This window comes from Schistocerca americana, chromosome 7, assembly GCF_021461395.2.
Source record: "Schistocerca americana isolate TAMUIC-IGC-003095 chromosome 7, iqSchAmer2.1, whole genome shotgun sequence".
In the NCBI taxonomy this organism is placed as follows: Eukaryota; Metazoa; Arthropoda; class Insecta; order Orthoptera; family Acrididae; genus Schistocerca; species Schistocerca americana.
The window spans coordinates 427,900,507-427,913,743 of record NC_060125.1 but is presented as its reverse complement, the minus strand read 5'-3'; the positions used below and the strand labels follow the sequence as shown (position 1 = coordinate 427,913,743).

At 40.3% G+C, this 13,237-nt stretch overlaps 1 protein-coding gene across 1 annotated transcript in view; it reads right to left on the bottom strand.

The window, feature by feature from the left end:
* Positions 1-13,237, bottom strand: part of LOC124622982 (venom carboxylesterase-6-like) — a 111,669-nt gene that overhangs the window by 24,948 nt on the left and 73,484 nt on the right. Inside the window, exons 8-9 of the mRNA XM_047148771.1 lie at positions 12,954-13,077; positions 9,941-10,073 (exon numbers count right to left, since the gene is read on the bottom strand). Coding sequence (XP_047004727.1) covers positions 9,941-10,073; positions 12,954-13,077 — 257 coding nt within the window. The remainder of the gene's footprint in view (positions 1-9,940; positions 10,074-12,953; positions 13,078-13,237) is intronic.

Sequence of the window (13,237 nt, the reverse complement as noted above, 5' to 3'; positions counted from 1 at the left end):
TGTTGCCAACAATCGCAATAGGTGTCGTTATTTCTGGTCAAACACGCACACATCTTACTATTTGTGAGTAAGCGACTGAGACTTAAGCTATTCGTGGATGCACGGTAGGTGAGCAGTTCGATTGTCGCTTGGGCACAAAAGTTTGTATCCTTACTTTAGAGTCAAGCGCCTAGCAACAGGTAAGAAAAACCGATACCTAACATTTGATTTTACTTAGTTAACAATCCGATTACGTGTTGGGTTCGTATCTCCGTCACAGAACTTCACATCATGCACTTCATCTTTAAATGCGTGCACACTTTGTTACTTCAGAATAGAGGTATATCAGACATCTTTCGTGGTTAGTTAACAGGGGCGAAAGGGTCTTGATAGAAGTTCCGGTTTATTACAAAAACTGTCGTCTTTTATTTTCAAGTTTAGATTTGGTTACTGGTATTGGCAAAAACTTCTGTAATTCATGACTCTTCATGGCTAGCCATCAATATGATATGATTAGATTAGATTACATTAGATTAATTCTTGTTTCATAGACCATGAATACGATATTTCGTAATGATGTGGAACGTGGCATTTTAATGAAAGATTTCTTTACATACCATGATTCAATTTCTTTACAAATTTTTACTCTCTCTCTCATTCTTTTTGATTTTTATCTCTCTCTCTCTCTCTCTCTCTCTCTCTGTCACACACACACACACACACACACACACAACACACACACACTCTCTTTTTTTATTTTTATTGGTTTGTTGTGCTCGACTATCGGCGAGGCACGGAAACGTCTGTGAATGAATTTCTTAGTTTTGAGTACACTTACGAAAGAAATATGAAAAGAACCTATGAGAGTTACTTATTTATGATGCTTAGTTTGCAGTCAGTTCTGAGTATTAGTAGTATCTACGCTCCAGTCCCTATACCCAGTTACAGAAATGTGAATCAGACGCATTACGTATTCCAGGCTGTAGCAGCCGCGAGTTGGAGACACCAGCTATGCTCACTTCCCAGCCCGCTGTAACATCACATCTGTTTGTCTTCTTCCTGCTGGTATTGTAACTGAGATTTGGCAACAAGGCAATGTATGTTTGGCAACTATGTGATCGACGATTTACTTCCTGGTGTGTACGGAATTAAGCCTCAAAGTTCACTTGATTTTACCTGTCATTTCCATTGAATAATCTGATTTATTATCGCTTGAGGAGTAACAAAAGACTGTAAATTTACGGTTTTCAGCCCAGGAAAGTCGTTGCACGTGGAAATCGCAACTAATCTCGTCCTTCAAATAGCGGTTTACAGGTTCTACCCACTATTGGTCTCGTAAGAGGAAGCTAAGACACATAGTTCTTGGCCAGCTCTGTGGTAACGTGCTGACCTGTGAAAAGGCGTCTGATATGGCTCGCAGTACCAGTCTCACTGACTGTAGCGTTTTTATCCCTTCTGTGAAAGAGCTACAAGCAGTCAGATCAAACATCGATAAGGAAATCGGAAGAAAGTACTTTCGGGTCATAGTGCAATGGTGAAAAACTTACAATGCTGCACAACAGGTAACGCCTCTTCCAGCTGATGACATGAAAAATTTTTGGTTTCTAGGAATACATAACTTTATTTATGAAATGCCACATTTGCGTACTTCTTGAATATGACACAGCATACCAATTAAACACAGACCCAATCAAAATCTAAGTGAGTAGTATCTATTACAGTCTGAAAATGCACATGCAGTTTATTGATTACAGTCAACAGCTAATGCAGAAAATACTTTTCCGACGTGTTTTGGCACGATGCGCTGTACCCATACAAAAGTTTCGAGATGCGTCTACTGTCTAGCTGTCTATTATCCCTGAAATGAACAAAATGTTGCAGTAGTTAGCCCTTTTTCTACACACGACTATTTTGGGTTGGGAAGTGAAGGAAATTATGTTACAAGTTCCATTAGACTGATAATTTTAGCAAACAGCAGAATTGCGTTTTAAAAATATTGCAGTGAATGCCCTAGAACTCGTGATTTCGTATCTACCGTGCGCGATACTGACCATTACGCCACTAGGTGACACACAGCTATAAAAGCTCCAGAAGTTAATAACAAGTCCTCCAGAACTTCTGCGTTCCACTGCGCTGTGGGATATTGCATGTCACCAGGTCAATACTTATGAGAGACAAACAGTTATACCTTTTCTTTTGGACTGCACGACGTTTTCAACAAACCGATAGCCGATAGCGCAATAGAGTAGCTCACGTGGAAAGGAACACTTTCTATTTTAATTTCTGCATCCTACACTGTTGGGAGTTCTGTTTGGTGGCAGTTACGTGATTTTATTTTGGTGATTACAAAATAAAGATGAATGCATGCACTGGGTAGCCGAGGCAGCTAGTTCATGGTGATTCGGTCAACCAAGTAAATGAATTTACTGAACATGCTACAAATTGATACAGGGAGCCTGTGTGTCAGATTTCTCAGCCAGTGTGGTGCAACGGCGCTATGACAGAAAAATGAGCTCTTGAGAAAAGGATTTGGTGGTCTGTTGGGTTGATGATAGGTTCATATATGTATAGTGTGGGTTCGATTCCAACTTGGGTCAGTGATTTTAGATAGGGAGGGACAAATTCCATTCTCTTCTGGCTAGACCAAGTGAAGAAGATATAATGGCATTGTGGTCTGAAATTCACATTAAAAATGATATTCCTTCTCTACCAAGTAGACCTTAGGTTGAGCCACAATAGAGTCTGGAGTGGCGAAATGTGGGAACTCTATCCCCAGTAACCTTTCTTATACCAGTTGTTTATTTCTAGTGACGAAACAAACGCCATGTAGGCTCACAGGACACGTATTCCATCTTTTATCTGAGCCTCTGTATGTCGATAAAATTGGTTCTGAACTGGGAATGCAACTCAGACCACCCTTAACGCAGAATTTGATCCCTTCGTGACAATACAGCTCGGCTACAGTTTGTTGTTTGTTCAAAACTGCAGATTCCTCGACATCTCCACATATTGTGCGAGAATGGGTTCGACTCCTGGCGCGGCACTAAAGATTTCATTATGTATTATTAAGCTCTAGCATGAGAACACCTATCTGCTGGATGATAATAATCTCGATTTTTAATGTATTTTCATTCGATGTCAACACTAACGATATTTGACGTTTTTGACTCCCAGTGAGACACAGAACTATTTGCGAGATCACTGTAAGTTCAAGATGTTATTCCGAGCCGCTGGTGGAGAAAAATTCGGTAGCTGACGTCTCTTCGTGTGTAGTCAACCACGGTATGCGTGGAACTCTATTCCCAGTCAGCACTGAACTCTTCGTCATTTATTTCTAGTTCAAACATGCTCACATGTCGCTGCTGGTGCAACAAACCCATATTTAACGTTCTTTTTCTCTACAATATAACAGCGATAGGTGTCGGGTTGGAGTCCTGGGAAGGAAAAAATTAATGTTTCGTCTCGTCATTTCAGTTAAAACATCTAGCTACTGCCGAGAAAATCCGGTACGTCACAGTTGATTGTGCTTCGATATCTATCTAATTATGTTCTGAGTTCGAATCCCTGTCCAACACAAAGCTTTACCTCACGGCATTTCAAATAAGTTACTCGTTAAGAAGCAATATTTAACATCTCTTGTAGTTCGTTAACAGGGACAATAGGTGCTGGGTAGGAATTCGCGTCCGTTATAAATGTTTGCGTTATGTAATTTAAAGTTGGTATTTGCTAACTGATACTGTCTAAAATCGAGGTATATCACTTTCTGTATGCCTAATCAGGAATGACTGTTAGTTTCCGTCAGTCACGAAATCTTTGCTTAGTGTGCATGACCTGAGTTTGAATCCATATGCAGAACGAGACGTTTCGTCGTGTCATTTGAAGTTCATACATATTCTCAACTATCTGCTCGTGAATAACTTAAATTTTTAATGTCATTTTGTGTTAAATGATAAGTACGGTATGTTACTTTGAAGAGGAAATCATGAATACGTCGAACTTACTACGTGCGTTACCTATCTGACGTAATAATGAGAGTGGTAACATTTCCGGTATGTCATTCATTGTAATAAATGTGAGCTTACAAGCCTTAAGGACAGTCTTACCTGTGATAAGGTGTTCCCTGATATTTGTAGTATCGTAGTATTACTTTTTATCTTGAGTTATTGCGATACAGATCAGTGTTTTGTAGTGGTGACTTGTTGGAACCATTTTCAATAGTCAAACGACTGTACCAAGGAGCGATTAGAGGACCTGCTAGACAGCTGCGTTATGTGGGTTGCATGTGAATCAGGCGAAATGCAATTCAGGTCGTTCGGATACTTTTGAGTACGACTGTACGTACCTATTTTTTTAATTTGCTGTAGGCGGACGAAATTCTTTTCAGGCACAACTATTGTACAGTAGACGATTCCCTGACAAGTCATCGCCTTCTCGCTAGACGTATGGTTGTCTCATTTCTCGTCTACTTGAATCGGAAAGGTTAAATGCAAGACCTAGAAATCGTCGTAGAACACGAACAGACGAAGCCGTGAATCCACAAATGAGCACAAGACGAATTCAAGATGAAGCTGGTGTCTCGAAAATAAGTGCACATCACAGTCTGCAACGTCATAAATTCGATCCTTACCAAGTTCACTTACACAAAGAAATTCATGGAAGTGACTTCAACAATAGGTTTCAAATTTGGAAGCGTTCTCAGCAACTACTTATGACTAACCGTAATTCCTCTGAGATGTCCTTTTCACCGACAGGGTGACATTATCCAGCAAAGGAACTGTCGGCATGAGAAACATTCATTATTGGTCCTCGGGCAATCCACGATGGCTCCAACAGGTAGAGCGTCTACGACCATGGAACGTTAATGTTTGGTGCGGAATTATTGGAGAAATCAGTAACGGGCCTTCCTTTGTAAATGACAACCAAAATGGCAGACAATATGCCCGATGTGTGAGACACACTCTTCCTTTTCACTTGGAAGCCTTATCTCTGAATCAGAGGATGGTTACGTGGTAACAGCACGATGGATGCCCTGAATATAATTCCTAACTAGTACGACGAATTCTGGACCGTAAATACCATGGTAGGGGGATTGAGCATGGTGGACCATGCCTACCTGATCTCCGGACCTTGCACCACTGGATTTCTTTCTGTGGGGAGCTGTGTAGAATGCTGTCTACTAAAATGTTCCAACAACACCAGAGAAAATGAATAACTTATTACTGATTGCTGTACCACCATCACAGAGGAAGTATTAGCACGACGTAGGACGTCCTTCATCCACAGAACGACACTGTGTATAAATGTCAGTGTTTATCCTTTTGAGCTTAGGACGTAACCACTCTTTTTCCTGTGGTGGTAGTATCACAGTAAAAGTTAGTACAAAGGTCCATGTTACTTCTGCGTTGTCATAATTACTGTACAATAACAGGATCCAATTGCTGATCAGTGCAGTACTGTTACATTCAATGTTTATTGGTAATTTTAAAATGTTCAAAGGCACCTTGACGCGATTAAATGATTTAGTTAAAGAAATACACTGAAGTGATATTCAAATTAGAGAAGTTATGCAATATTTATCATTTCCATAGCTACCAGTTTCGTGAATTGAAATGGTACAGTTAATTCATTTTTGAGTAGTTCCTGGAGAAGGCGAGTGTATTCTTGACTGAAACGTATATGGTTCTACTTGAAAAATTTAAACGCTAACCTCTCCTACATCTGTGTGGATACATAAAACTTATACTGGTAGCAATAACTACACACTTATGTCAAAAACATTGGTTTAAACAGTTTTTCATTTAACGCAACAGGGAAAAGTTATTTTATGCGAACAAGTTAAATGGGACACCCCGTATATCATGCAAAATACAAACGTAACGTAGAATACCCAGTGACTTCAATCAAGTTTCCAAAGCAACAAAATATCCCAATAGAAATAAGAATAACAATGTCTCATAAACGATCTATTAAGAAAGCGCAGCGTGCACCATTCGAAATGAAAAAATTAGTGAGAAAAATTTCAAGGTATGATCCTGAACATCAACACAAAGAACTGATAACGAAGCAATTTAAGGCAACACTTATAACAGAGTGCCTCCAAGAATACAGAAAGAACTCTCTTCAACATGTTAGAACAATGAATCGTTTTATAAATTATACACCTATAAAAAAGAGTCATTTGTTTGGCCACACGAAATCTGGACAGACACTAGGCTCCTTAATTTAAATGATGCTGATGTGCTGCCTGTTGTGAGTAGAAGTTGCGCTTCATAATATTGTCTGTATTTCTGTTTTCCATCACAATAAGCTGCATTGACATCAATGAAGTAACTTGCTTTCTTCTTCATATAATTGGTAGTAACAGTATATTCTATCTTCGAGAAACGTATCACCTATGTGTAAGCATTTGCTTAATAGACCTCATTTCCGTAACAACTACAACTGGTTATGTATCTGCGATGCATGTGAGTTCGAATAGTTCGAGTTTAACGCCTCGTAGACGACATGGCTGCACCAGCTGTATCCTTCCTCAAATTCGGCGTGAGCGCCTACGTGGCCGAGAATGTGAAAGAGGGCGTGGCTTCCGAAGTGGCTTGTGAGCATTCAGAAACGATCACAAGCCAAGTGCTCGACAACGTGACCTACGGCTGCAGCGGCAGTTATCGGTTACATGTGGTGCAACAAGAAGACACGTCTTGCCCCTCAAAATCTATAAGTGTTAAATGGTCCTAAACCTGAAATTCCATTCCATCACCGAATTACACATCTACTTTAATGTTCACTCCAGTGCTAAGATGGCATTAGTAACAGTAGGTTATGTTGAAGAAGACAAGCGGCTGTGCATGGCATGAAATGTTTTGGGGAAAGCACGAAATATACAAATCACGATTACAAGTCAAATGTTCTGAATATGACGTGCTAAATGTCGGCTGAAATAATAGTATTGGCAAGATTTACTAAACAAATTACACCCTACGACAAAAAGGAAACGAAGCACCACGAAGACGCTGTCCGAATGGGGCGGAAATCGCTAGATGTGAAGTACAAGTACAGACAAAAAAATGATTACAATTTCAGAAAAAAGTGATGATTTATTCAAGAGAAAGAGCTTCAGAAATTGGGAAAGTCAATGACGCGTTGGTCCACCTCTGGCCCTTATACAAGCAAGCATTCGGCTTGGAATTGATTGACAGAGTTGAATGTCCTCCTGAGAGTTTTCGTGCCAACTTCTGGCGCATTAGAACATCGAAACCCGGAGCAGGTTGGAGGGCCGTGCCCATGATGCTCCAAACGTTCTCAGTTGGGGAGAGATCAGACGACCATGTTGGCCGAGGTAGAGTTTGCCAAGCACGAAGACAAGCAGTAGAAACTCTCGGCGTGAGTGGGAGGGCATTATCTTCCTTTAGGAATGGTCAGTTTCTTGGACGTTAAAGTATTCAGTAGTACAGCTTAATAAAAAGGGAGAAAGGAATAATGCAGACAACTTTAGACATATTTCCATGGCATCAGTATTTGCTAAAGGTGTTGAAAAGGCTAAAAGGCTATGTACGTAAGGATAATTGATCATTTCATTTGGCATAATTTGCTGTCAAATATAAAATTTGGTCTTAGAAGTGGTTTAACAACTGAAAATGCTATATCCCTTTTCTCTCTGAGGTACTGGATGGATTAAACAAAACGTTTCCAACGATTGGCGTATTTCTTGATTTAACCACGGCGTTCGATTGTGTTGATCACAAAATGTTACTCCAGAAGTTGAACCATTATCGAATACAGGGGGTAGCTCACAATTGATTGACTTTAAGAAGAGACGGCAAAAGGTAGTTCCCTGTAGTACTTAAAATGGCTACGATGTGGGGTCTGAATGGGACACAGTTAAATGGGGTGTGCTCCAGTGCTGGGGCCACTCCTGTTCCTTATTTGTATGAATGATATGTATCTTCCAACATAAGTGGTGATTCTAAAATAACTCTCTTTGTTGGTGACACTAATTTGGTGGTCAATGAGTTTGTGTAGATCGTTGGATTTGTTTCAAATAGTGCATTTCAATACATTATTTCATGAATTGTAGAAAACAAACTAACGCACAGTAAGACTCAGAACACACAATTCAAAAAAATCTGACGTTCTAATTACACAGAATGAATATAAGGTTAGTGATACTGAAAAGTTAAAATTTCTGTGTGTTGACATCGACATTAAACTGTCGTGGAAAGCCCATGTTCAGTATCTTGTTCAAAGACTCAATCTTGCCAGTTCCCCTATGAAAACAGTATCTGAAGCAAGTGATGGTTCGACACGAAAAGCAGTCTACTGTGCTTATTTTCATTTGCTTATGACGTGTGGCATTATATTTTGGGGTAACTCTCTCCTTTCTCAAAGGGCAAAATGGACGGTTCTGGTAATACGTGGTGTAAGTTAGCGAGCCTCTTGTCGACCTCTGTTCATTAGTCTGCATATCCTGACATTGTCCTCTCGATATACGTGTTCTTTAGTGTCATTTCTTGTTAACAATATCTGCTTATTCCCGAGACTAAGCAGCTTTCACTAAATTAATACTGGGCAGAAATCCAATCTGCATTTGGATCGAACTTCCTTGACTCTTGTGCAGAAAGCAGTGCAGTATTCTGCTGCATCCATTTTCAAAAAGCTACCATAAGAATTTAAAAATCCTAGCAATAATCAACGAGTTCTCAAATCGAAACTGAAGAGTTTCCTCATGGCTCACTCCTTCTATTCTGTCGAGGAGTTCCTTGAAAAATTAAGTTGATTCCTTTGTTACGTTGTTGATTGCGTATACGCAAAGTTAAAGCTTGACGTCTTTTTAGGAGTCATAGTCATTTTATTTTACATGTTATTACTTTTATGTTGTAAGGTCATGTACTTACACGTTCCACGACCATGGAGATTTGCTCCTCAGTTTTGTTCTACGGAAATAGACGTGTAAATAAGAAATGAATGGAATGCGGCATCATCGTTCCTAATTGTAGGGCCATGTGGCGGGTGACAGGTTCGTATTCCATCGTCGTGCGAGTCGTCTCCAAGTGTATTCGCTACTCATCGGGGCACAGTTCGATGCAGGACTCGTCACTGAAGACAATTCTACTCCAGTGGATGCGGTTCCAGGCCGAAGACGTGTCTCGAGAAGCCCTAGACAGTGGTGGGATAACGACTGTCGCCCGCCATGCAACCTGACAACCGTAAGTGATGTTCTCGGGTGCCATTCCTTTTCATAGCAGGCCGCTTTGTTTGTCGTAGTTCGCCAGCTTTATAGCACACCTAGTAATGGATTCCTGTCTGCTCAGACTAGTCCAATGCCCTCCAACAGGCCCAGAAACAAATTTCAACCCAGTACCACGACAAGGACAACAAACACCAGAATATAGACAATCTCTAAGGAGATTGCCATCACCAGAGCAGAGAGAGAGTTGGTTGTCGTCCTTAGCGCCCTTACAGCACAGCGGTACATCGACGGTGTTCCACGCCGTGTTTTGTTGTCCTTCATGGCAAGCCATCCCGGACTTGCATTTCAGCAAGATAATTCCCGACAGCGCAAGCCGAGAGTTTCTACTGCTTGTCTTTGTCCTTGCCAAACCCTATCTTAGCCAGCATGTTCACCGTATCTCTTCCTACCTGACAGCGTTAGGAGCAATATGGACAGGGCCCTCGAACCAGCTCGGGATTTTGACGATTAAGGCGCCAATTGGACAGAATTTGGCATGATATCCCTCAGAAGAACATACAATAACTTTATCAATCATTGACAAGCCGAATAATTACTTGTATAAGGGCCAGAAGTGGACCAACGCGTTACTGACTTGCAGAATTTGTGAAACTCTTTCTCTTGAATTTTTGATTAAATCATCCAATATTACCGAAACTTTTTTTACAGTGTATATGTAAATATTTCGATTTCCCACAATTACATACAACGAAACTTCCTAGTAATTTTTGAACTTACCCATACTTGGCGAAGTTCGTCCAGAGGGTGGTCAGCAGATCCAGTACCTTGCCGTCATTTGAGTTTGGATCTTTGTTTGGTCCTCCCACCAATTGCATGAATAGGTATCCCGTTTCCTGAGCATGTGCCATACCTGTAAAACACAAATAAGTTACCGCAGTACAGATACATGAACAGCTATAAGGAAACGAATATTTGCTTTGAAAGCTCGGACAACTTCACTTGCCAATTATAACTCTTAAATTTCGAAGCACCACAAACGATTTTGATAGACATAATACCTAAATATTCTACCTCACTATTATTATTTATATTAATTTCATTGGGTCAACGGGGACCACACGAAGTCTTACTGAATTCGACAATCAACTCTTCTTTCATTCGGAATAAGATACCCTTTTATTCGAAATCTCTGTGTGCACGGAGTACGTCGTCTTCTCTTTGGTGTTCATCTCAGGTTATACTGTCAAAATCTTTGCGGGAGTGGTCTCTGTCGAAATTATTTTAAAATTTGACCCAAAACTTTAGGTCGTCTTCGGAACTTATAAATCATTTAATCGAAAATATCAAAGCAATTTTTATCAACCTGTATAACCGCGCTCTTAATTAAGAACAATATTATCAGGCTTATATTTATATAGGGGAGAGGTGATCGATGATATCGGTAATAATTAATAGCTTTGAAAAGGTTTTGATTAAGTTATCGGTACATAATATCTCATCAGGATAATGCCCGCAGCAAAGTTTCGCTTCAGAGAAATCAACTTTTGTTCCTAAATTCTACTACATAAACCATGTCCGGGTATTGTTGGTTCTCTTGTCTTGTTTTTCTCGCTCTGAATGAAGTCTACGTAGCTCCGGCGTGCGTTATAGTGGGAACTTGCGTGTGATACGCTACGGAAGGGGTCAGGACACTTTTGTCAAATTGCAAAGGAAATTAACTATGGTTAATTTACATTGGACAGACTTTTGCTGTAGGTCACAGACTGAGAATATCTGAGGAATTGTGTGAGCGAGAAAAAGTAGTCCTCAGTATTAAATTCTAGTACATGCCAAATATGGCAACGGCCTTGTGACAGTGGATACAACGGTTCCCGTCAGATCACCGAAGTTAAGCGCTGTCGGGTGTGGCCGGCACTTGGATGGGTGAACATCCGGGCCGTCATGCGCTGTTGCTGTTTTCGGGGGTGCACTCAGCCTCGTGATGCCAATTGAGGAGCTAATCGACCGAATAGTTGCGGCTCCGGTCATAGAAAACCATCGTAACGACCGGGAGAGCGGTGTGCTGACCACACACCCCTCCTATCCGCATCCTCAGCTGAGGATGACACGGCGGTCGGATGGTCCCGATGGGCCTCTTGTAGCCTGAAGACAGAGTGCTGCTACATGCCGAATAACTGATAATCGGATTTGTGGACTATACGAAGGGACGTTAAATTGAATATAAGAACGGAATTGGCCACTTAGCTTTGAGAAAATAAAAGCGTACGAAGTTTGAATGACTGTAGCGAAGTATAATAATGGACCATAGTCCTTGCTATAATGTCTTTGAGTGACGAACTATAAAAATCATGGACATTTTAGTTGCCGTAATTGCTGAGAGTAATTGTAGGATCAATCCTCCTTTTCCCTCTATACAAAAGGCAATCATTCATGGTCATGTAATTATTATTGAATGTTTTCAATAAAAAACTAAACCGCTTTCCATAACATCGCTTATATTGGTGAATAATAACTAACACCCAAAGACGTTACTAGCTATATTGTCTTCGGTAACGCAGATCGACTCAGCCAAAAAGGTAACATTAACTATTAGGAAAAGCCGAAATTTAGTCGCCGTTACAGTGAAGATGTTTGTGGCTGCTCCATCTGATGTACATATATAACTAAAATCCTGGCTTGTACAGAACATAGTAACCTTATATCTTCCGTCAGAATAGTCGACGACAGCAGGTAGACGGAGGACGGCTTCACCTGTCACTCTCGTATTTTCAACCGCAAACTTTTTTTATGAATCGTATGTAGTGGACGTCATTCGAATTTTGTTCTAGAATTTCCCCGATAATTTTCCCTCGTTTTTCTCCATCCATCGACGTATCCTTATCGACTCTCAGGCATGAGGTTCCAGCTGCATTCAAATGGTTTTGGCAGAGTCAGTTTTTGTGTTACATCGTCCATGATGTTTTTGAAGTTATTATAATTTTGTGGATTTTTTCCCAACTGCTTCTTGACCTGTTCCTTTTACATCGGGCATCCAAAGATCGTTGTGTTTACATTTTGACCTCTCTTTATTCTGTTACATTGGTGAGGTATAATTTTAATATTGGCTATTACTTCACTTCCCACAAAGGAAATTAGCAAATCAGTGTGCTCATCTTCTTTTATACCGTCAATGGGAATCATAGTAGTTTCTACATCATTTTACCTAATGACAGTTTCTGCGACGGATGATGGTCTACGCTAACCCCTTCATAATCGCCCCCCTCTCAGTGACTATTGCCTACTTTCAGAAAGTTAGCATACAGTGTAGCCGCAAGAACGTAAATACATAAAAAACAGAAAAAGAACAGCTTGGAAACAACTCGAGGCACTGTTTGTAAGCGAGTACGTAAGCGTCCAAGGGAAATTCAAGCTAGATGAGGAATATGGTAAACTGTACGAAAAAATAACTGGAATGTAATTTCTTGGGAAAACCTATTCCATGTAAGATGAGGACAGCATTCATCATGAAGTAGACGAATCTCAAAGGTTTGCAATGTACTAAGTAGCCCACAACTCGGAACCGCACTCAAATCCTTATGAGAACATTCAACATTCGTTATTATTCTCAAGAATCAGAGCTAAACTTAAAATACTTCTGACAACTGTCACTCGTCTTTGTACTTGATTTGTAGCAATTTGGAGTCACAGAGAAATGTCATAACTTTCGCAAATTTATAGGTAAACTGTGCACCGTTACTCGAATAGAACATAAGCTGTAAGCGGTGTAGTAAAATGTGAGAACGAGGCTTACCATATTCAGTGGATCCGTAGCCGTCATAGTCAAAATAGTAGTAGTACAGCGGGAACGAGCTCGTGTTCGCCACGACCCTGGCGAAAGCCTGCGTGTCTTGTATAAAGTACAAGTCGGAAATCATCTGCAAATTTATAAAAAAAGCCAGGTGATTTTAGGGTGTTTTACAAGCCGTTTCAGCAAGAAAAATATTTCTCCAAAAATTATGCTACTCTAGCAATACCTGAAAAGTACTATTAAAATAACTGATAGGGAAATAGAGACTTAATAAAGAAAAGAACGGA